This window comes from Larus michahellis, chromosome 14 (genome assembly GCF_964199755.1).
Source record: "Larus michahellis chromosome 14, bLarMic1.1, whole genome shotgun sequence".
Taxonomy (NCBI): domain Eukaryota; kingdom Metazoa; phylum Chordata; class Aves; order Charadriiformes; family Laridae; genus Larus; species Larus michahellis.
Window position 1 is genome coordinate 11,493,559 of NC_133909.1, and position 20,247 is coordinate 11,513,805.

General features: G+C 52.9%; 1 protein-coding gene across 2 annotated transcripts in view; it reads right to left on the bottom strand.

Moving 5' to 3' along the window:
* SLC38A10 (solute carrier family 38 member 10) overlaps positions 1–18,496 on the bottom strand; it is a 38,092-nt gene extending 19,596 nt beyond the window's left edge. Inside the window, exons 1-10 of one of the 2 annotated variants that reach the window (XM_074607534.1) lie at positions 18,224–18,496; positions 16,870–16,987; positions 13,366–13,411; positions 11,376–11,469; positions 10,019–10,162; positions 8,166–8,290; positions 4,764–4,866; positions 3,786–3,968; positions 1,690–1,801; positions 1,386–1,492 (exon numbers count right to left, since the gene is read on the bottom strand). In XM_074607534.1, coding sequence (XP_074463635.1) covers positions 1,386–1,492; positions 1,690–1,801; positions 3,786–3,968; positions 4,764–4,866; positions 8,166–8,290; positions 10,019–10,162; positions 11,376–11,469; positions 13,366–13,411; positions 16,870–16,987; positions 18,224–18,328 — 1,137 coding nt within the window. In that variant the 5' untranslated portion in view covers positions 18,329–18,496. The remainder of the gene's footprint in view (positions 1–1,385; positions 1,493–1,689; positions 1,802–3,785; positions 3,969–4,763; positions 4,867–8,165; positions 8,291–10,018; positions 10,163–11,375; positions 11,470–13,365; positions 13,412–16,869; positions 16,988–18,223) is intronic. The other variant, XM_074607535.1, reaches the window with a different exon arrangement.
* Between the last annotated feature and the right edge of the window lie 1,751 nt (positions 18,497–20,247).

The following is a 20,247-nucleotide window of genomic DNA, read 5'->3' on the forward strand; positions in this document are numbered from 1 at the left end:
TGCAAACTTGACAGGCCATGGATCATTCAAGAGAAGGCTGGACAGCTTGCTACCAGCCCCTTGAAATGCCAGGGTAACCTGGGGGCTGATGCTTCAGATAAGCCCTTATTCCTTTGTGGGGATTTCTGCAGGACAAACGTCTTCACCAGCCTTGTGACCAGCGTTTGAGGTCAAGGATTGTGAGGGCCCCAGTGTTCAACCCCGAGCAGCTGACAGTCGCCTCTGGGCAGCCAGTTTAAGAGCTCAGCACATCCTAAGTGCAGTTTCAAGGCACTGCAGAGAAACGTTCTGGCTCAGCCGGAATAGAAAGCAATTCTTGAAAGTGCTCTTTGTTTCCCTGAAAAATCCAGGCTGGCATTCAGACTCCTGCTTGGGGTTTCAGTCAAAGACGTTGGGACCAAAGTGTCAGAATTCAGAGTGAAAGCTGGAAAGTTGGACTATTTCCTTATGTCAGAGAAAGCACGGGGAAAGAAAAAAATACGCCCTGCTTAAAAACTTCATGTACGTTTGCAAACCCACAAGTCATTAAACACAGCAAAAGCCATTAGTTCTGTAGGACCCACAAAAATGTCGTGCTCTCCCCCTGCTGACTCCGCAGTTTGCCGAAAACCTTATTCCCAGCCCAGCACTGTCGTGACTGGTAATGCTGGGGCAGAGGCCTGCTAAAAGGCAGCGGATTAAGTTATTGTTAGAAAAAAACAAAACATGTTAATTTCAGCCCCACAAAAGCCCAGTATTTGCAGAAGGAGAGAGATCAAGCCCAGCAAAGAGCCACTTTGTTTCAGTCCCCAAGGAGGCCAATTCAAACTGGAGCAAAAAGGAAAAGCTAAACTTCTAACAGCCTCTGAACAACCCCGATTTTTTAAAAACCAATTCCTGAAGCAACACCTCTATGTGTGTGTTCCTTTTTATTATTATTTTGGTTGAAACCAGAAAGCTGAGGGTCAGCAGCAAGAACCGCATCGCTGAGAAACCGTGTTTGTTTTACCCAGCCCCGGCAGGTTGGGATGTAAGGCCGGTTAAGGTTTTACAGGCTGCCTGGATTTCGCATTCTGCAGATACGGAACCTGAAGCCCACCAGAAGGCGGACTGGAAGCGGCGTTTTATGCACCAAATGAATGCTTCACTTGCTGCTGGTGGGACAAAAAGAGCCGGTGTTCCAGCACAGGGCTGGCCGTGCATTGGGCCAGCGCCTCCTCCACTGCTGCCTGCGTGCCCGTAAGCGACGCTGCTCAGAGCAGCCGACCGGAGCAGCTCCCACCTGCACTGGGCAGACTGGGGGGGGGGAGGCTGGAGGAGGTGCTGAGCAGTTTCTCAGCCAAATTAACTACGTTCCCAGGCTCTGCAGAGGGCTTAGGGGGATGTCAAGCAGCATCAGCACTGACCTGCGAACAAAGTGCATTCTTGTGGATCTTCTTGTAAATAAGAGCTGGGCAGATAAAACAGATGAGGCTTCCCATGGTAGCACCTGTCAGACCCAGGACCGTTTCCACTGGCAAAGAAGAGGAGGAGAAGTCAGCAAAGGCCTCTTCCAGGACAGCCAGAGCACAGCACATGGCGGCTGTCTGAGCCCCCGGGCAGGCTGGGGCACGAGCCCAGCGGGCCTGGCCATCGCACCCAGAAAAGCCAATAAAAGAGACCAGAGAAAACAGCCAACCAACCAGCCCTTGCCCCCAGCTCCTCACTCACCGTTCGGGATCATGATGCCTCCCACCATGGTTCCAAACACAACAGCCAATGTCAGGGCTTTGAACCGAAGCGGGGGCATGTACCCCCCAGCAGCGAAGGTGCCGTCTTTCTGCTGGAAGAGAAAGGGTGGGAGGGGGAGAATGAGTTTAGCTCCTGCACCAGAACCCCGCAGTTCCTAAGCAATTACCCCAGCAGGTTCCAGCAGCTTTGTCACCTCCACGCTATGGTCTCCGCAGAGGTGAATGCTGGGCGGGGGGGGGGGGGGGGGGGGGGGAACAACACGCACAGTCAGACGTGGTTGGGCAGTTTTAATACACAACTGCATTTGAACCTTCGAAACAAGAGTGACAGGGGGCACGGAGCCAAAGCTGCTGCTTCCATCCCGCCCCAGATGTGAACTGCACAGCTGCATCCCAGTCCCTGTGCCAGCGCTGCGGCCGCCCAGCCTCTGCGAGTGGCCCCAAGGCCAAGGGCATGAGAAAGAGGTGCAGTGAGAAGGCAGGAGGGAGACGAGACACAGGGGGAAGAGCTCTGGTTTTGTGACAGCAAGGTGTCCCCTAACACCTCCAGGAGCAGGGCTATTCCCACCGTGTTACAACACATGTACCAGCTCCTCCGACTGAGAGAGGAGACCCTGGCTGGATGGCAGAGGGGATGATCAGTGCTGCTGGGGAGCTGCTGATACCGGAGGGTTTCCAGATGCCTTCCGTTTCCCATCCCATCCCCACGCTCCAAGCAGGAGGTGCAGAAAGCGGAGGACCCAGCGAACCCACATTCCCTGGAGAGCCAGCGGGTCCCTGCTCTCCCGTCCGCACAGATGGGAGAGGAGAGCAACGTGACAGGTTCAGAGCCCAAAGAGCAACGAGCAGAGCCCAAGCAAGAGCCATGGTCTTCCCAAGCGTCTCCAGTGCTCACTCTCTGCACCCACTGGCTTTCACCGACTGTCTTCCCCCATCCTCAGGCCCTCCCGATGTGAGAAAAGAGCCGGGGGCTTCTCACAGGCAAAAGTGGCAGGATTTAGAGCTATAAATTGCTCAAGTTTTATTTCCTGCCCTAAGAGGTTTCTATTTATGCAGATACACAAAGGCCTCAGAACATTCCCACAATCTCTTACTGTTATTTGCTGAATACCATCGGCATGCTTAGTGCCGTACAATACACAGAGGAGAACACGCTACTGCCACAAGGGACTTACAGTCTAAATCAGACAGACCAACTATAGTCACAAAGGCCGTCTGAAGATCTGACCCTGGGAAAGGTGAACGTGTGGGAGAGGGCTCTATTCCACCCCATGCTTCTGCCCCACGCCAGCACCACGCAGCCCCGGAGGCACTGGAGGAAGGGGAGGTCCGAACCCGGAGGGGAGAAGGCTGCGCAAGGGGCTACTGACAGAGGTGCAAGGACGAGAATAACAAAAAAAGAGCAGAAATGAGCAGGCACAGACAGAAGCAAGAAGAAATGAGGCTGGGCTGGGCTCTGAGGCCAGGAACAGAAGCTTGAGCTAAATGCAAAGCAAGATCGAGCTGGCCAGCAAAAGGATGCCAGCTGGAGCAGCAGGAAATAAGGAGGCTCCTCTGTTTCCAAAAGCACATTTCTCCCTCTTTCTGAGGGGGGGGAACCACCACGGCTCTGAACTGTGTAACACTTCTGCGCGAGAGCCGAAATCCCCCGGGGAGGAGCAGCCACGGGACTCGGGGCGCAGCAGAGCAATAGCAGGCTTCAGGCTCACAACCCCAGCACTTCTGCCCACGAAATTCCTCTGCAGAGCGGACAAGAACCTCAAAGTACCAGAGATTAACCATTCTGCAGAGCAGGATTTACAGACTGCCGCGGGCCTCCTGCCGCACTGTTACCACACACCAGGCACTTACGATTTCACTGTGAGTTGAGGGTTTGTCCCTCTGGATAGCAAGTACCTACCACAAGTCAGAAATATGCAGTTGTCAACGGAGTCTCACAGAACCAAGGCATGTTTGCAGCCCCGCTCGGCAGCCAGCAGCAGAAGCCAGAGAGTCACAGTAGCCCTTCAAAAAGCAAGTTTCAAAGGTGCACACCAAGGCAGCCAGCTGCTCCTTGGCCACACAAGAGGGTCTTACCTGCTGCTCAAAGAGAAGGGTGTTCAGCGCCTGTCTGCACGGGAGAATCATCATCGGAAACCCCACAGCTACTGACATCATGAATCCCACTCGGATCATCTCCGTCACAAGGTTGGAAGGGAAGTTCATTAGGACGTTCCCAGCAATGGCTTCAGTGTAACTCACGTAGCCAAAGAAGCCCACCTGTCCGGCAGGAGGGGAGGTGAGCGGGTGGGGTTTGACTCCCAAGTACATTCACATCTGCTCTTTACAAGAGGGTGGGGGTCAGCGACCTCCCATCAGTTAGGACGGGCCAGCCAAGGAGGGAGCGTGGGGCCACCTCCATGGGCAACCTGCCAGCAGCCCCGGCTGCAGCACCCCCAGACGTTGAGGCAAACGCTTCAAGAACAGTGGGACCTTCCTAAAAGCAGAGGCAAGCTTCTCACCAAATACAGCGGGCTTTCCTGGAGGACGTTGCAGCAAGGGAACGCGGCCACTGCCAGTGACAAAGGGCAGCGCCACCCTGCACCCTCCAACGAAGGAGGGGCCGTAACGATTCCCCGCAGTGGCCTCGCTCACAGGCTCTCCTCAGGAATTATTAACTCAGTTTTATTAACTGGTGCTTTATGAGGCATAACTTCCTTAACATCTTTCCAATTGCAACAGGCTGAAAGAAGCTCTCCTAAGCTGCGGGCAGCACCTCCAGCTGCAGGCTGGGCCCTGGAAGGCAGACAGCAGGCGGATGCGCACTGCAGAGCTGGGTCTCCTCTCCGCCTCCGCCCAAGGAAACGGGCCGCGCTGAAAATTTGGACTCTCCAAATGCCTCCTGCACAGTTCAGTTCGTCACCTCCCATCTAATTTTGCTTTCAGCAAAATGATTTATCTTTCAGAATAAATACAGATAAGCAGAAACCAGCCCCAGCTGAAGATCAATCATCATCCCTGTTGCCCCTCCAGAGCGTGACTTCTGGCAAGGAAAGGGAAGGGGAAGTTTCTTACCGTAATGTAAAAGGTGGTGACCACGTTTAGGGAAGAAGCAAATATGGAGCTCATGATTTTAACAGACGGCTCATCCAAGCTATCATAGGTAGGCAAGACCTGACTGTAGAAAAGGGTAAATTATTTAAGGAAACCTTCTGCAGAGAGAGAGAAAAACCCAACTCCAGCACGTTCCCTGCCTCGGCCCAGCAGCGAAGAATCCCTGACACCTTCCCCCTATGGAGCATAAACACTCGCTGCTATTCCACAATTTATGTTGCTAATGCCAAGAGATTTCAGAACACTCATAACTTTAAGTGTTGCAGAAATATTCCTGCTCTCCCCACCCCACCACGTGGAGCTAAACGTGTGATGTAAACATTTTGGTTCAAAAGTGTTGCAAAATGAATGACCGTTTGTTCCAGTGAAACACCAGTGGCACCAGGCCAGGCAGCGCATTGCAGATTATTGTTCTTGGAGCTCTCTATGCTGATAATTAAAGCAACGCAGTGTTTACAGAGTAAAAGCAGGAAGAAGGTTAGAGCATCACACTGTCTAAAAGAAAAGTTAAACAAACAAAACTAAATGCAGCGCCTGTCATATTTCAGTGCTGCTGCTAGAGCTCAGTTCATAGAAAGCCGGGAGCGCCAATTACACGGGATTTGGGGTATTTACAGACTTGGAAGGCATGTGGAATGTACTTTTTGACATCAGGTGCATATTTTAGCAACTCATTAACCTCTTGTTACTTTAATTCAAGTGGCTGCATCCTGGCTTCGTGTTACTGAAGGAACTCTCACAAGAAGGCGGGGAGTATCCAGTTAGAGGGGAAGGGGGTATCCCCAGCTCCAGCGGGCACAAAGCCATTAACAGAACGTGTGTCAAGCCGAGGCCAAGCAGAAAAATCCTTAACCCTTAATCCCTTAACGTCAAACGGTTCTGCACAAAGGAAGCTGAGCACGTCAGCTCTCAGGAAGCCGCCAGACACACGCAGGGTCTGCGAGCATAGCACCGTGATGGCCATTTACCAGCAGGGAGCGAGGAGCCCAGCTTCCCCAGGAGTCTCTCCATGTGGGATTCCTCCCTGCCCTCAAGGTAGCAACCTCCTCTAGATTAACCGGCTACGTCCTGGGCTTCAGCCCCACGCGGGGAAGGGGACAGCCAGACACCAAGGAGAAAAAAGGAGGGAAGCAGAGAAGCTCTGCAGTGCGAGGGATGGCACAGCCAGGCCAGGTCCGTGTCATAGCGCCGGAGCAACAGCAGTGACACAGGGAAGAGTGCCATGCGAAGTCCAGCTGCACCAGGCCTCCTGCAATCACCTAATGGCACTGTTTGGTCAACTTGGGTTTGGGGGACCAGCACCGTGTCCCTCAAGCCCCCACGACATGCTGCTGGGCCCTCCCGCCCATCACCACCTCCCAAGGCAGAGCAAGAGGACACGCGGCATGCAACAGGCAGCACGTCCTGACACGCTGGGGCTTTATTTTTAAGCAAAATGATTGCAGTGAAGACCAGTGAAGGATCAGGGACCCTTCCCCATGTTATCTGTTACGCTCAAAGAAGGAGCAAGCAGATGGCTCCTCCTGAGCAGAGAGCAGGCAAGTCAGCACAGGCACTAAGAGCAGCCTTGGAGAAATCAGCCTTGTTCAGAGACGGCCAGAGCCACCTCGGAGCATCTGTTCACTGCAGGGACCACCTCGCACAGGCTCTGAGCCTGCACTAACTCGGCCTGCAGGGAACTGATGCTCACAGAGGCAATGAACACCCCCCTGACTTTGATTATCCCTCTGAATTCAGCATTTTAGCATCCATCTGCACCAGAATAGCCACCCCCAGGAATGAGGGGTTTTCTCCTGGAAAGCTCAACTCACTCCTCTTTAATCAAAAGGTTCAGTGACTTGACCAAGGTCACGCAAGGAGGCGGCAGTGGAGGTAACCCTGGAGTCCTCGCACTCCCAGCTCTCAGATCAACAGCAAATTTCCACGCCACATAGCTGTAGAGGAGTGACCTACTTTGCCACTTCAGCAACAACAGGAGAGCTCTTAAAGAGCGAAGGGGATTGAACCCCCAAGTAAAGCAGGTCAAGTTTTTCAAGCTAGAATAATAGTGCATTTATTTGTCCTTACTGTATGCTGCATTTACATGCTGAAGGAAAAGGACTTCTGCTTTACGTTAGAATTATTTTTTAAAAAGGTGATTCATTGGTTAGCAAAATTAAACCTAACTAGCTGAGAATAACAAGCTTATAAAGATTGCCTGGGCTGGGGACAGCATATTGCCCTGATGCTTGGAAAAAATGCATAGCTTTAGGTTCAGCTTGCCACGTAAGTGCTGTAACAGAGCCCATATTTAGGTACGCGCACACTGGTCCAGACCAAACGATTTCCCTGCGTTTCCAACTCCCAGCAAAATTGTGCTGGGTACCGTGTGGCTACCATAAGAAAAAAAATAATCGGAACTTAAAAAACTCTAAAATGTTAATAAGGTAAAGCAGTAAAAGAATACAATTCCCTTTGCCGGTTGTAATGGAGACATTAAACAGCAAGACTGGAGTGTGTTCGGGTAGGAACCGAGCTGCCAAGAGAGCCGATAAGTGGAAAATGATGATTTGGATCTTGCGTGTGGGTGTAAACACAGCAGTCTGAACAAATTTTATCTGTCACATTCATTTACTGTTGGCATGCTACCCATTTGCTAGAACTACAGGGGGGAAAGCCCAACTCTGCCAGCCTTCCAAATGAGGATGGTCTTTTCCGTGTCCACATTTGGATTTACACTTCTATTTAAAGTCTGTTTCTATTCTGGCCAGGCACGTATTGCTCACTTGCCATTTTGGTGCAGAAGGTAATGCTGCTAGAAACGTGAAAATAGCCTGCTCTGCCGTCACGTCCTTCCATGTGCCAACGGAAACCCTCATTAAAAGCAGGTAACTGGAAACATGCAAACAACTCTCCAAAGTCAATGACTGCACGATCTTCTGAGTATTCTCAAAGAAATTCGGGGAAGCAGAGCGCAGCCGCGAGTGTGCGCTACCCTGCAGGGGGCCCTGCGGCCATTAGGCGACAGCCCCGCTGCCTTTCCTGGTGCTAAATCATTCCCTTCAAGAAACAGGGGAAATTCATCACTTACGCAGCTGTACCAGAAGCAACGTGCATTACGCTGAGGATCTGTTTGGCCCAAATGATCTTGTGTTGCTCAAGTACAATAACTCCCAAGTGAAATATAACTCCCTCCCCCATCTTGGTAACAAAAGGGTCACAACTGAATGAGATGCTGTACTTCAGTAGGCTGTAAAATATTTTGATTAAAATAGAATAGGAAACCAGATGGTATCTATCCCTTGCAGATCCTCGTGACCCTCTGCCCTCACAAAAACTCGTTGTGGACCACAACTGCCAGAAGTGGGAATGGCAGGTACTTACGACTGACAGGCAAAAGACATGCCAAAGATGGGGATGCAGCGAAAAATGCCCTCCCAACGAGTGTAACTAACTCGCTGCAGCCACTGCCCGCTGAAGAGGCCGTGCTTGAAGGACGACAGCACGATCTGCAGCCAAGAGAAAGAAAAAGGGTTAAGATCCAACCCAAAGCAACTTCACGGCGGCAGTAACGCCGGTGCTGGGATAAAAGGCAGCGTGTGGCAGCTCTGCGAGGAACAGCTTACGCTGCCTACCACAGCCCGATCTCTATTAGTCAAATTCCCCAGCTCCCCACCCCACCCACACACTTTATTAAAGCTCCCGGCAACCTCCAAGGGCCCCTTGCCACCAAGGATCCTGGAGTATATTTTAAAAGATCTATGGCATCCCCCCCCTTGTTTGATGCCATCAGACATCATAGCACGCACCAGGGTGGAACAATTTTCACTGACACATTTAACTGTGAGAATTATTGTTCCCAGCGATTTCTTTTGCACTCTTTTAAACACGTTTTTAAATCCAAACGGGAAGCGACATTTGCCTTGGGAGAATCCTGTTCAACAGAGAGAGACAAACGTTCCTAAAACAGGACCCCACCTGCACGCTGCTATTACTCCAGAGCCATTTAACACCACCAGTTCACTGAAGACAAGGATAAACTTCAGGAAAACAGGGGGAGCGAGGCACCCAGACGAGGCCAGGGGAGCTCTTTCGCCATTGACAGGGAAACTGGCAGGCGTTGGGTTGCACAGGAAACAGAAGGTAAATATGTCTGAATGCCTGTTTATAATATCGCCTGAATGGGGGTTTTCTAATCCCCTGAGATTATGTTTTAGTGCAGCCAACTCTCATGAAATGTTGTGGTTTTCTTAAAGGCACAGCTCCTGCAACACGGCAGTTTTATAAAACACTCATTTACAGCCTCCAGCCTCCTTACAGAGGCGAGCTCAGAAGCGTGACCCAGCACAACCTACTAAAAAAAGTTAAGTGGAAAGAATTTCCACACCTCCCTTTTCTTCCTTTTGTTTCAGCCCTTCCAGTCCTGAAATTCGGGAGAGACAGGGCTGGGGCTCCACAAGCAAACCACACGAGCATCCATGAGGTGAAACTTGAAGTCATTCAAAAGCAAGTGGAAGTCTCCACCTCTCAGTAAATGATGCTCTGCAACGGGGCTTGGTGAAAGCAAACAGGTAACTCTCAGCTTAACCTAAATGGTCAAGCATCCACTCACTTCAGCAAAGAAAAACTTTTCTAGAAATATCTAAGAACAAGCATACGCCATGTACCAGACTTAAGACTTTACGATGCTCAAAAATAGAAGTGCTGGTGTCTAACAAATAAAACTACTTGCAGCCTGAAAGACATTAACCATCGGCTGCGAAAAAGCATGCAAAGTACATGCTGGAGTTCTTCACCAGAGCTGCCTTCCCCCTACAGATTAGAAGCATTGAGGTTTTCAAGGCAAAACACTAACGCACGATCAAAGTCCTCCTGCTTCCAGGCACTCTTCCCCACATCTTCCAGCCTTTGATTTAAAGTTCAGAGCCCTAAATTATAAGACACCAACAAGCAGAATAAACCACAACTCGATGTGTGGTTTGTTATTATTTGTGCCACCGCAGTCCCTAGCATCTGTAATAGCTTACAGACCCACTGGCCAGTTTCTACAGTTTGAACCTCCCCACCTCCACCAGCTCGAGAGCCCGGGCACCCGGATCGCTCGTTATGCCCAGCACCAGCAGTACTAATTATCAGGAAGGACATTTTAAACTTGAGGCCTGCACCTGCAGGCTGTCCCAGCGGGAACATCTGTGTTAAAACAATAGGAAAAGAGCATTCCCAGCATCAATACTCACCACGAACATGAACACGGTGTAAAAGATCAGAGCCATGGCGCTGAACGACTGTATGGAGGCCATCATGTTCCGCTGGAGGCTCAGTGGAAGTACAATGCACAGGGAGACGGCAAAGAGCAGGACTATCCGGAAACTGCCTGACACCTGGAAAAGGGACCTGCATAAAGAACTGGAGCACGGAGGATACTCAAAACATCCCACCAAATTACCAAAGTAACTCCCCAAGGCCGTTAATTTTTCCCAGAGTGAAAAACAATGCAAAGCCAGGATGGATTTCAAATGGGAAATTCTGCTTCTGTAGGTATTTAAAGATTTGCTGCTGAAAGCTTGCCGTTTCTTTGGCTAGGTCTGTGATTAGCTTATACAGTCACTGGGTGCCACTGTTGCTCTACACAGTGCGTGACAGGTCCATCCTGACGTGGAAGTATTTGGGGGGGGGGGGCTGTGTTTAAATGCTACTCCAGCACAAGTTATTTAAGTATTTTCATGCAATTAAATGAAAACTAAACTTACTTGGGAAACAAGAGCTTGAAGTCTGGAAAATTCTGATCCAGAAAATTAATCAAAACCTCACATTGGTATTTATTATAGCAGAACGCTCTGAAATGCTTGGAAATATTTAATACCTAATTTGGCTGCAGCCACAACGCATCTTTTTAACTTCACAGTCCCTTAATCGGAGCTTAGCAGCATCAGGCAGAGCAGATAACAGCCCCGCCAAAAATCCTTCCACGTGCCTATTTAGCTTCCCCGCGCAGTCCTCGCGCCGTCCCCAAGCGCTGCCGCTCGCACCCCGGCTCACGGCTCTCCAGGAAGAGCAGCAAGAGCCTCCTGCCCACGAGGAGCACCCCTGGCCACCACGCGCCTCGAGCCAACGCTGGGCTCATCACGCATCTCCTTCTGAATTAAAAGAGCAGGCAGGCGCAGAGGAAATTTGGCCACCAAAAGAGGACAAAAATCCCTCTTGAACTAGAGGGCTGCAAAGGGGTGAGAGCTCGGACAGAGGAACTGTCTGTCACTACTCGTTAGGGGCAGGAATTAAGACAGGAACCATCATCTCCTCCAGGAATCTGCTCCAGAATTAAGAGAGGCCAAGTTGAAAAGAATTCCTTTGTTGAAGTGCCTTATTGGAGGTTTTACACATCTGATTGTTCACCATATGTCTGGGCTGCCAGGACTCCATAGAGCTAAATGCTCTGCGCGCAAGGCGTGCCATTAAAGCTCACCATGAGGTGACCCCACAACGCCTCGTGGGGCAGGACGCCTGTTGCTGCGTCTAAGGCACACACGGCTCGATGCGAGAAGAACTGGGACCACTGTCCGCATTGTGGACATGATCCAGCGAGGATTTATTTACCTGAAATCCAAGCAGCCGGGCAAAGAAGTTGGACCCCAAATCACCAATGACAACATAGAAAGCAATGCAAGTTCCCAGCATCAGCCCGATCATGCTGCAAAAACAAGAAAATACACACAGGTCAGGCGGCCGGAGCAGGAGCCCTGGCACAGCTCCTGCACCGGGGCAGGTGTGTGTCGGCAGCCACATTCCCAGCGGATTTGTACTCTGCACAGCCCTCGCAAGAGGAGGTGGCCTTATTCATGCTAAGGCCACCTCAGAGACACCTGGGGACACTGCCTGGGACTGCCAGGACCCCCCACTGATAACACGGGAGGAGTGAGAACATCTCTACAGTTCATACGCTGGGAGCAAACAACATCCTACATACACTGCAGCCGCTGGGGAAGGATTAAGACAACGGCTGAGCACTGACAAGGTCTCAAGGGCTACACCCTGCGCACAACCACGACAGCTGAAGATTGCTTGGGGTCCTACTGCTCCCCCCGTTTGCCAAGGAATATCCAGAAGAGTTAAACAGAAACAGCTAAAAGGGTACATTTAAACGGACTTAAAATCTTGTGCAGCCCCTGGCTCATGTTCCGAAGTGGAGCAGCCTCGGCGTGCCTTGCTTCAGCGCACACCCACCCTCTAACACAACTTTCTGGCCTTTCAAGGTGGAGACGAGCCCCAGATTTCGCGGAGCCCACACTGGAAAACACGTTTGGCAACCAGTAATAAAGCAGGTTTTCTGTCCAGAGGGATACAGCGAGCTGGGAGCTCGCTCCCACTGCCGTATGAGCTGTGCATCACTACCGGTGCTAGAGGGGAGGACCACGCTTTTATCCTCCGGCTTGTGAAGGCCAGGCCACCAATTCTGCATTCAATCCCAGTAAAATAAAAACCAGAGAACCTCCATCCACCTCGCAACCACACCTGACATCTTGGCTAGAGAGGCCGTTCTGGTAACAAGCCGTGCATGGATTTAACTGCTGTTTGGAGCCACAGAAAAAAACAGACCCTGGAGGTGGCAAGAACTCCTTTATTTCTTGGAAAAAAACGTTCAAAAGAATCAGCAAGAGGTTCTCTCAGCCCCACGCCCCACAGCAGAGGCCTACCATGAAAGTCTCGATACCAAATGGGCTCTCAAACTTCTTTTCGCAAAAACGGACCACACTTTAACGAAAAGATTGTCCTATGAACTGCTTCTCCTCCCATTCGCGATTGCACGGACCACTTTCCCTCCCAGGCCCAATTATATAACATCCCTGTGGCTTGCATGGACAAGTAACATCTGAGAAATACTCCGTGTATTTTTAGTGTTCTGCAGCAGTTTGCAGCTGGGAAGAGGGAAGGAGCCAGCCCCGCTGACTGGCCTGGGCTCAAGCCGCCTCCACCAAAGAATCTCTGCTGGAAAAAGCCGTGCTGCAACGATGCCCCATCGCCCACCGCCACTGCTGAATGAAACCTGCGAGGGACCTTCCCTGGGCATGGGGGTTCATCTGAGGAACAGGGGGCTGTCTTGAAACGGAGACATCTTCTAACACCCAGCAGAGGAAAGCAGCGCCCGCCGCGAGGAGCGGGCAGGACCAGAGCAGCTAAAGGGTGGATCCGAGGTACTGAAGGCTCTCCCTCCCTCTAACTCACGGCAATCTTGGCAGGGATTTCACCCCTGGAAAAGGGCCACGAGCGACATGCCCGTGATTTCATAGCACAGGCAGCAGAGCGGGAGATGAGTTCATTCCCCGACTTCTGTGCTCCCGCTGCCTGGAAAGCGCTCCTGTCTGCACTCGGGAACGGGAGGGACATGCTGAAGGCGACACCTGCGAGCTGTGCTTAGGGCATCTCACTTAGGCTCTTCTTCAAATTCTAGGTGGCAAGGAAGACTTCTGGGACCAGAAGAGGCAGGAGGGTAAGAACAAGAGTGCAGCAAGGCCACAAGAAGCTACAGAGCAGTATATTTCATTAAAGAAAACCAAACTAGTCAAGATTTAAATAAGCAGCAGATTACCTTGTTTCCACCAACATTTTTCCTGCTTTTCCATAGGCGTGAAATGCTGGCGTAAGAGGAAAAAAAAAAAAAAAGCTGGAGTTAGTCAAAGAAAGGTCCAGAACGTGGCAGACGCATCAGGTCGAAATTAAACAATAAGAGTGACAAAGGGCAGTGCAGCAGGAACCCACCACTGTTGTGTTTTGGGGCTGTTTCCCTTGCTCACCCTCCCACTTTCTTTTTCAGACATGTCCTCTGCAAACTGAAAACCACATAAGACACGAACAAAGATGAGGGAAAGATAGAAAGCAGGTTCTTTTTTTTCCCCCCCCCCCCTATTTAGAAAAAAAAGGAGCATGAAGTAGCAGTCACACATGGCAACCATTAAAAGAAAGTCAGCGCGGAAGAGAAAATATGCATGTATAAGATGCTGTGTGGCAAAGTCACTGCAGTGCAAAATTTCAGTCAAACTCTCATTTTTATTTTTATCTTCCCACTATAACTGAACGTTGCTGGATGGGAGATCTGAGATGGTGCCCAGAACGTTCAATCCCATACCCAGAATACCCAGAACTCACAACCCACACCAAAGGGCTGCTGCCAAGAGACTTTTTTTTTCCCCTCCCATGCTTGGGTTGTAGCTTGTAGCAGAAAATGATCAGTAGTCTTTAAATCATTGTGTGTTTTCTTAAACAGAAAACTTAAACTCCGCTTGTATTTTTAGATCTTACTGGGTAGAATGGGAATTGAGACCTCCAGTTCCAAACACAGACCACATTGCCCAATTCTGCCAGTCTTTAACTGTCAGTCCAACATGAAAACCACCACCCTGGACTCCCCTTTGTCTTCTCTCAAGGTACAGCACACATTCCTGGAGACCGCCAGAAAACAAACTTTATTCGCTTCTGGAAGCATCTTCTGCTATTTTAAATATTAACTTACAAACTCTGATTTCTTTGGACTCTGCTTGAGCTCAAAATTAAGGAAACAAGATGTTCTCCCGCAGAATGAGAAAAAAAGCATGGCAGGAGACCCACAGCAGAAAAATAAACCGGAGCTGTTCTGTGGGGTCGCACCGAAAATAGCCGGTGGCTCGGTGACAGATGGGGTGGGACAGCCGCCACCAGGCGCGCTGCCTGAGCGCGAACAGCCACCGCACCGCCTTGGTCTCCAGCTCGCACTCATTTGGGAGCTGCGACGGCAAGGGGGAAAGGCAACAGCCCTTGGGGGGTTCAGTCACACAGACCAAGGGCCAGGAGAGGGGAACGTCCCTCCTGGAGAGCGGGTCATTAAGGAGCCAGCCTCCGGGAGAACTGCTGCTGCCCTGCTCCCGAGAGCTCCTATTTCGCGTCCCATGGAAAGGTAGGCGCCTCCCGATAACAGCTACAGGCGAGAGCCCAGGCCGGAGATGCTGAGAAACAATCAGTCTCCTTGGCTGTTCTGATGTGATGGTCTAATGAGAACAAGCCTTCAAACGTTATGCCAGATGTCCCCATCTGGGGACACTGGGAAAATTGGATCCTTTATCTTCTCAAGGAAGAAGGAGATGATGACTGTAAAATAAATTGTACAGTCAAGCACCTTCGGAATGGGATCTCTAGATGCCTAACAAGCTGGGCAGAGCTGAGTCCGCTCAGTAATTAGAGAAACCCTTTTAAACCAAGTGTGGTTACTAGAAGGGGCAACCGGTGTTTCAGCACTGTCCTCTGCAGGGAGCGGAGCCGAGCTGCCGGCCGGGAGTGCGGCGAGCTGCTGACAGGGTTGGTACCCAGCACAGGTAGCCTGCAAAGACCCAGGCCGCTTTCAGCTGCCGTAAGGAGAGGCATTAACTCATCTCCTGGTTAAATCCTATCTGGGAACTGCATCCCACTTCCCTTCTTGTCCACACATCTGCCTAAGGCTCTTCCCTTCCACACAGTGCAGGAGAACAGCTGTGAAGAGCAAAATATTTTTAATACCCAACCCCTTCAGGCGTAGAGCGCTGCCAAGCGAAGACGTCTGGGCTAGATATCAGCCCGTTACAACCCTGGCTCTTTTGCAGCTGTAACGATTGCTCCCAGTGTTCCTCCGGAAGGGACTGGCTGACTGAAGTTAATTTGCAAAACTTTCTTACATCTTTCAGCACTGCCAAAGCCTCCCACAGAATCAGCTGCAAGGGCTGCCAGGAGCTCTCGCAGATGTACCAGGGCACAAGCCCACGGTGACAAAGGCTGTCTGTGTGGAGCTGCTCAACCTTGATGCATTAGGATGCATTATAGGAGCGCTGCCTTTCCTCTCAGGGCTGTCCCTCCCGGTGGCACCTCTCCCAGGGCAGAGGCATTTCTTTCAGCGCCAGCATTTGCGTGCCAGGAAGTTTAGAAGCATTACTGGCCCTCTCTGTATTCAAGCCCCTTGGCTTCAGAGAGTGTGGAGGATCCCTTCTTCCCGGGAGACGCTCCAAGGTGGAGGGGACTCTCTGTACTTGGGGGAAGCAGCACACAAAGACGTGTTGTGTGGGGGCAGGGAGACACAGCCCAGGCAGCTGGGCTGGGGGCGGCGGGGACAACTCGGATGCTACCTGGGGGCTCCCCCTTCCCTCCAGCATCACAGGCACAACCTCCGAGACCACAGAACTTCTCGATCTTTTCCATTTCTAGCAGATATAACTCGGCAAAAGCCAAGACGTGCAACCCGGTAGCAGCACCTTGGGCACTCTGAGGGTGGAGGAAACTCATCTTATCAACAACACGGTCAACGAGCGAGCCGTGCGTTTCTTTAGCTCTTTTACCAAGGGCAACGCCAGCCAACTCTCTCCTGCCCCACAGAAATAAGGCAAATGGCATAAAAGAAGACTTTTCATGTCATTTCACATGCCAACAGAGAGGACTGGAACCCAACCACCTCCTCCTGCCCCCCAAGTCAGTCAGAATCAGCAGAGAGGTCACAAGCAGAGGCCAACCCTGGCGCCAGCGCAGAGGCAATGAGCTCCGAGGAAGAAGGTTGGCAGGCTCTGCCAAAAACCCACACATGAATCTTGCAGATGTTTTTATTTTCTTGGCCGCTTGGAACCTTGCGCGCTGTTTCCTCTCTGCTCTGCCATAAACGCGCACACAGCTCAGATCCCGGCAGCCCGAGCTCCATGCCAGGCTCTCCGCTGGCAGAACCCGATGTCCTCGGCAGCACACTGGGTGGGGAAGCTCGCGGCTTTCATGCCGAGACCAATAATTTACACCAGACACCCGCTACGCCAGCTCCCGAAAACTTGGGTTTTGATCAGTCAGCGCTGCGTCTCCTCCCCTGCCCTGCAGAGTCAAAACAATTCTGCGCCTATTAACTTCACTGAGCAGAATTAAACCCTCGCGTTCCCCTGGGGACGTGGGGCAGGGGGGAGAGACTGACAAAGGAAAACAACACCAATTGAAAACTACATCAAGAAACCATTTGCTATTCCAACAATATCAGTATGAAGGTTGTAAATTAAGAGGTCAAAGTAAAACCGCAGTTAAAAAAAAAAGCCAACTAAGCCCTTGAGCTGAAAATTCTCACCGAGGCCAGGGTAGGTCCTGCGCTTGCTGAGATTGGCTGATTTCACCAGGAACATGCAGGATTGATGAGTCATCCAAGAACAGAAAATCAGCAGCAGAGCTCCCAAGACAATGCCGCACTGAAAGGGGAGAAAAGGAGGGCAGAGACAAGCACAAGGTGGAAAGTCAGTCATTCGGCAGAGTCTTACTGCCGACCCTTATCACCTGCAGGCTCCCTCGCATATTCCCAGACACACTTTGCCTGTTAAGGGAGCTCCCTCAACTTCAGAGCAGCTGGGAGAAACATGATGCATGAGCTCAATTTTACTCCCTCCACAGCCCAAGGACAACGTGGAGCAGCCACCTGTTTCCCACAGCTTCCAGTTGCACCAATTTAAGTGCCAAAGAGTGAACTGGGAGCCGTTTCTGGAGCAGAAATTCCACGGCTCCCCTTGTTCATCCCCCAATGCTCCCCGCAGCTCTCAGCATGTTCACACAGAGCAAAGGAGACTGCTCCAAACCCTGAGGTGCAAACTCTGTTGTAAATTTATTTAATAAGAACTATCTGACAGGGCAAACTAATTACAAGCTCACTACCAGCGCTGTCCTGCCTTGCTGGTTCATGCATTTGCAGTGTTTAAGCACTGGATGCTTTTTAAGCAGGTGACTTTAAATAGGCACAACTGGTAGAATCACAGAATGGTTTGGGTTGGAAGGGACCTTAAAGATCATCTAGTTCCAACCCCCCTGCCCTGGGCAGGGACACCTCCCACCGGACCAGGTTGCTCCAAGCCCCATCCAACCTGGCCGTGAACACCTCCAGGGATGGGGAATACACAGCTTCTCTGGGCAACCTGGGCCAGGGGCTCAGCACCCCCATAGTGAAAATTTTTTTCCTGAGATCTCATCTAAATCTCCCCTCCTCTAGTTTGAAGCCATTACCCCTTGTCCTGTCACTCCCCTCCCTGATCCAGAGTCCCTCCCCAGCTTTCCTGGAGCCCCTTTCAGGACTGGAAGGGGCTGGAAGGTCTCCCCGGAGCCTTCTCTTCTCCAGGCTGAACCCCCCCAGCTCTCTCAGCCTGTCCTCACAGCAGAGGGGCTCCAGCCCTCCCAGCATCTCCGGGGCCTCCTCTGGCCCCACTCCAACAGCTCCGTGTCCTTCTGCTGTTGGTGCCCCAGAGCTGGAGGCAGCACTGCAGGGGGGTCTCCCCAGAGAGGAGCAGAGGGGCAGAATCCCCCCCTCGCCCTGCTGCCCACGCTGCTGGGGATGCAGCCCAGGGGGCGGGGGGGACGGAGCAAGCCACCGGGCCCGCCGTCCCGGGACCCCCTCCCGCCGCCGGACCCCCCACCGGTACCGGAGGCGGCGAAGCGCTCACCTGTCTGAAGCAGAAGGGGACGGTGAGCACGCTCACCCCCACGATACTGTTCACCACGTTCATGATCAGGCCCCAGTTAGAGCCCGCCGCTGCCGCCGCCGCCATGGCCCGCAGCGGGGTTGTCCCCGCCGTGCGGGGTCCTGCTCGCCGCCTCCCGTGCCCCCCTTTCCCGGTGGATTCCTCAGCCGCCCGTAGCCGCCATGGCTGGACCGGCCCCGACGCGCCGCCGGCACCGGCCACAGCGGCACTTCCGGGTTCCGCTGCTCCGCTGGCGCTTCCGGGAAGTCAGGGGGTGGAGCAGTGAGAGGCGCGGGGCAGAGCGGCGCCGAGCGGGCGCTGCTCCTGCCGCCTTGGAGGACCGTGCCCGCTGCTCCTGGGAGGGAGAGGAACCGGGGTGTCACCCAGATTGGGGACAACCCCGAGAGGCGGGGACACACAGGCGTGCACACACGTGCAGAAATGCACACGGGCATGCACAATGCCCATGCATGCAGGTGCATGCTCAGGTGTGCACGTAAAGGCATGCACCTGCATGCAGACACGCGCACACGTGCAAGACGTGCACGTACATGCACATGTATGCACCTACACACATGCGCATACATGCAGCCATGCACACGAATACATGCACACGAATGCATGGCACCCAGGTCGGGGCACCCTGGGCGATTTGGCCCCCCGAGGGCATCCCATCGCCCAGGGTGCCCCCACCCGGGTGCGCATCTGGGGGTGCATCCAGCTGTGCACATGCAACACATGCAGCAGGTCTGGTCCCCATCCTGGCCGGTGTGGTCCCCGCAGTGCCCTGCTTTTGGGGCGGGGGGTGGGGGTGTCTGGGCACCCCGAAGTTCCTCTCCTGGGGGTCTCACCGTGTGCCGATACCCAACGGTGGGTGCTGCCCCCGTCGCGGCTATGTGCCACGGAGGCCAATCTCCATCGGGCCATGGTGACCACTCACCCGGCACCCAGGGGTCCCTGCCCACCTACCGCAGGCATCTCCCCCCCAGCCCTGCCCACCCCCTCGCTCTCCATCCCCTGGGCAGGAGAAGGCCAACAAAAAAAAAGGAAAGAAAATAAAAGGGAGGCCGCGGGGGGGCTGTGGACGGCGGCAGGTCGGGGCGGCACACGCTGCCGCGGGAATGAACGGCGCGGCGCTCGTATAATTTGCAGGGATCGCGCCGGCAAACCGCAGGAATCCGCTGCACAAAGGTTTGCAGGAAGGTGAACGCGCCTGGCTAATTGCCTCCAGGTGCCCCCGGCGCAGGGGCCGCGGCTGCAGCACCGCCTGCCTTTCTCTGCCTCCTGCATGTCCCCAGGGGGGGACAGGGGGTCCCCGTGGGGCTGTCACCTCCTTGGTCTGGGGGAGCCCCTGTTGTGGCCAACAGCACCTGGGGATGGGATGTGGTACCAGGGGATGGGATCACAGAATCATGGAATGGTTTGGGTTGGAAGGGACCTTGAAGATCATCCAGTGCCCTGGGCAGGGACACCTCCCACCAGCCCAGGTTGCTCCAAGCCCCGTCCAACCTGGCCTTGAACCCCTCCAGGGATGGGGCAGCCACAGCTTCTCTGGGCACCCTGGGCCAGGGGCTCACCACCCTCACAGCAAAGAATTTCTTCCTGAGATCTCATCTAAATCTTTCCTCTTTCAGCTTGAAACCGTTCCCCCTCATCCTATGGCTCCCCTCCCTGATCCAGAGTCCCTGCTCTGGAACCCGCCTGTTGCCATGGGCTGGGGGTGCTGGTGTGGGGCTGGGACTGAGCATCTCCCACCCATGGGTGCCTGAGCACCCACCTGGGAGGGCACAGCTGCCACCGGTCCCAGGGAAGGGAAGGGAAGGGAAAAGGGAAGGGAAGGGAAGGGAAGGGAAAAGGGAAGGGAAGGGAAAGCACCTTGCTCCTGCGCCGAGGAGACATCTGCAGCCAGTTAGCGGGGAAATCATGTTTATCCAATTAGTGCTACACGGCCCCTAACTCAGCACTGCCAGAAAAACGGGCTCAGGTGGTCCCGTGTGCCAAGTGGC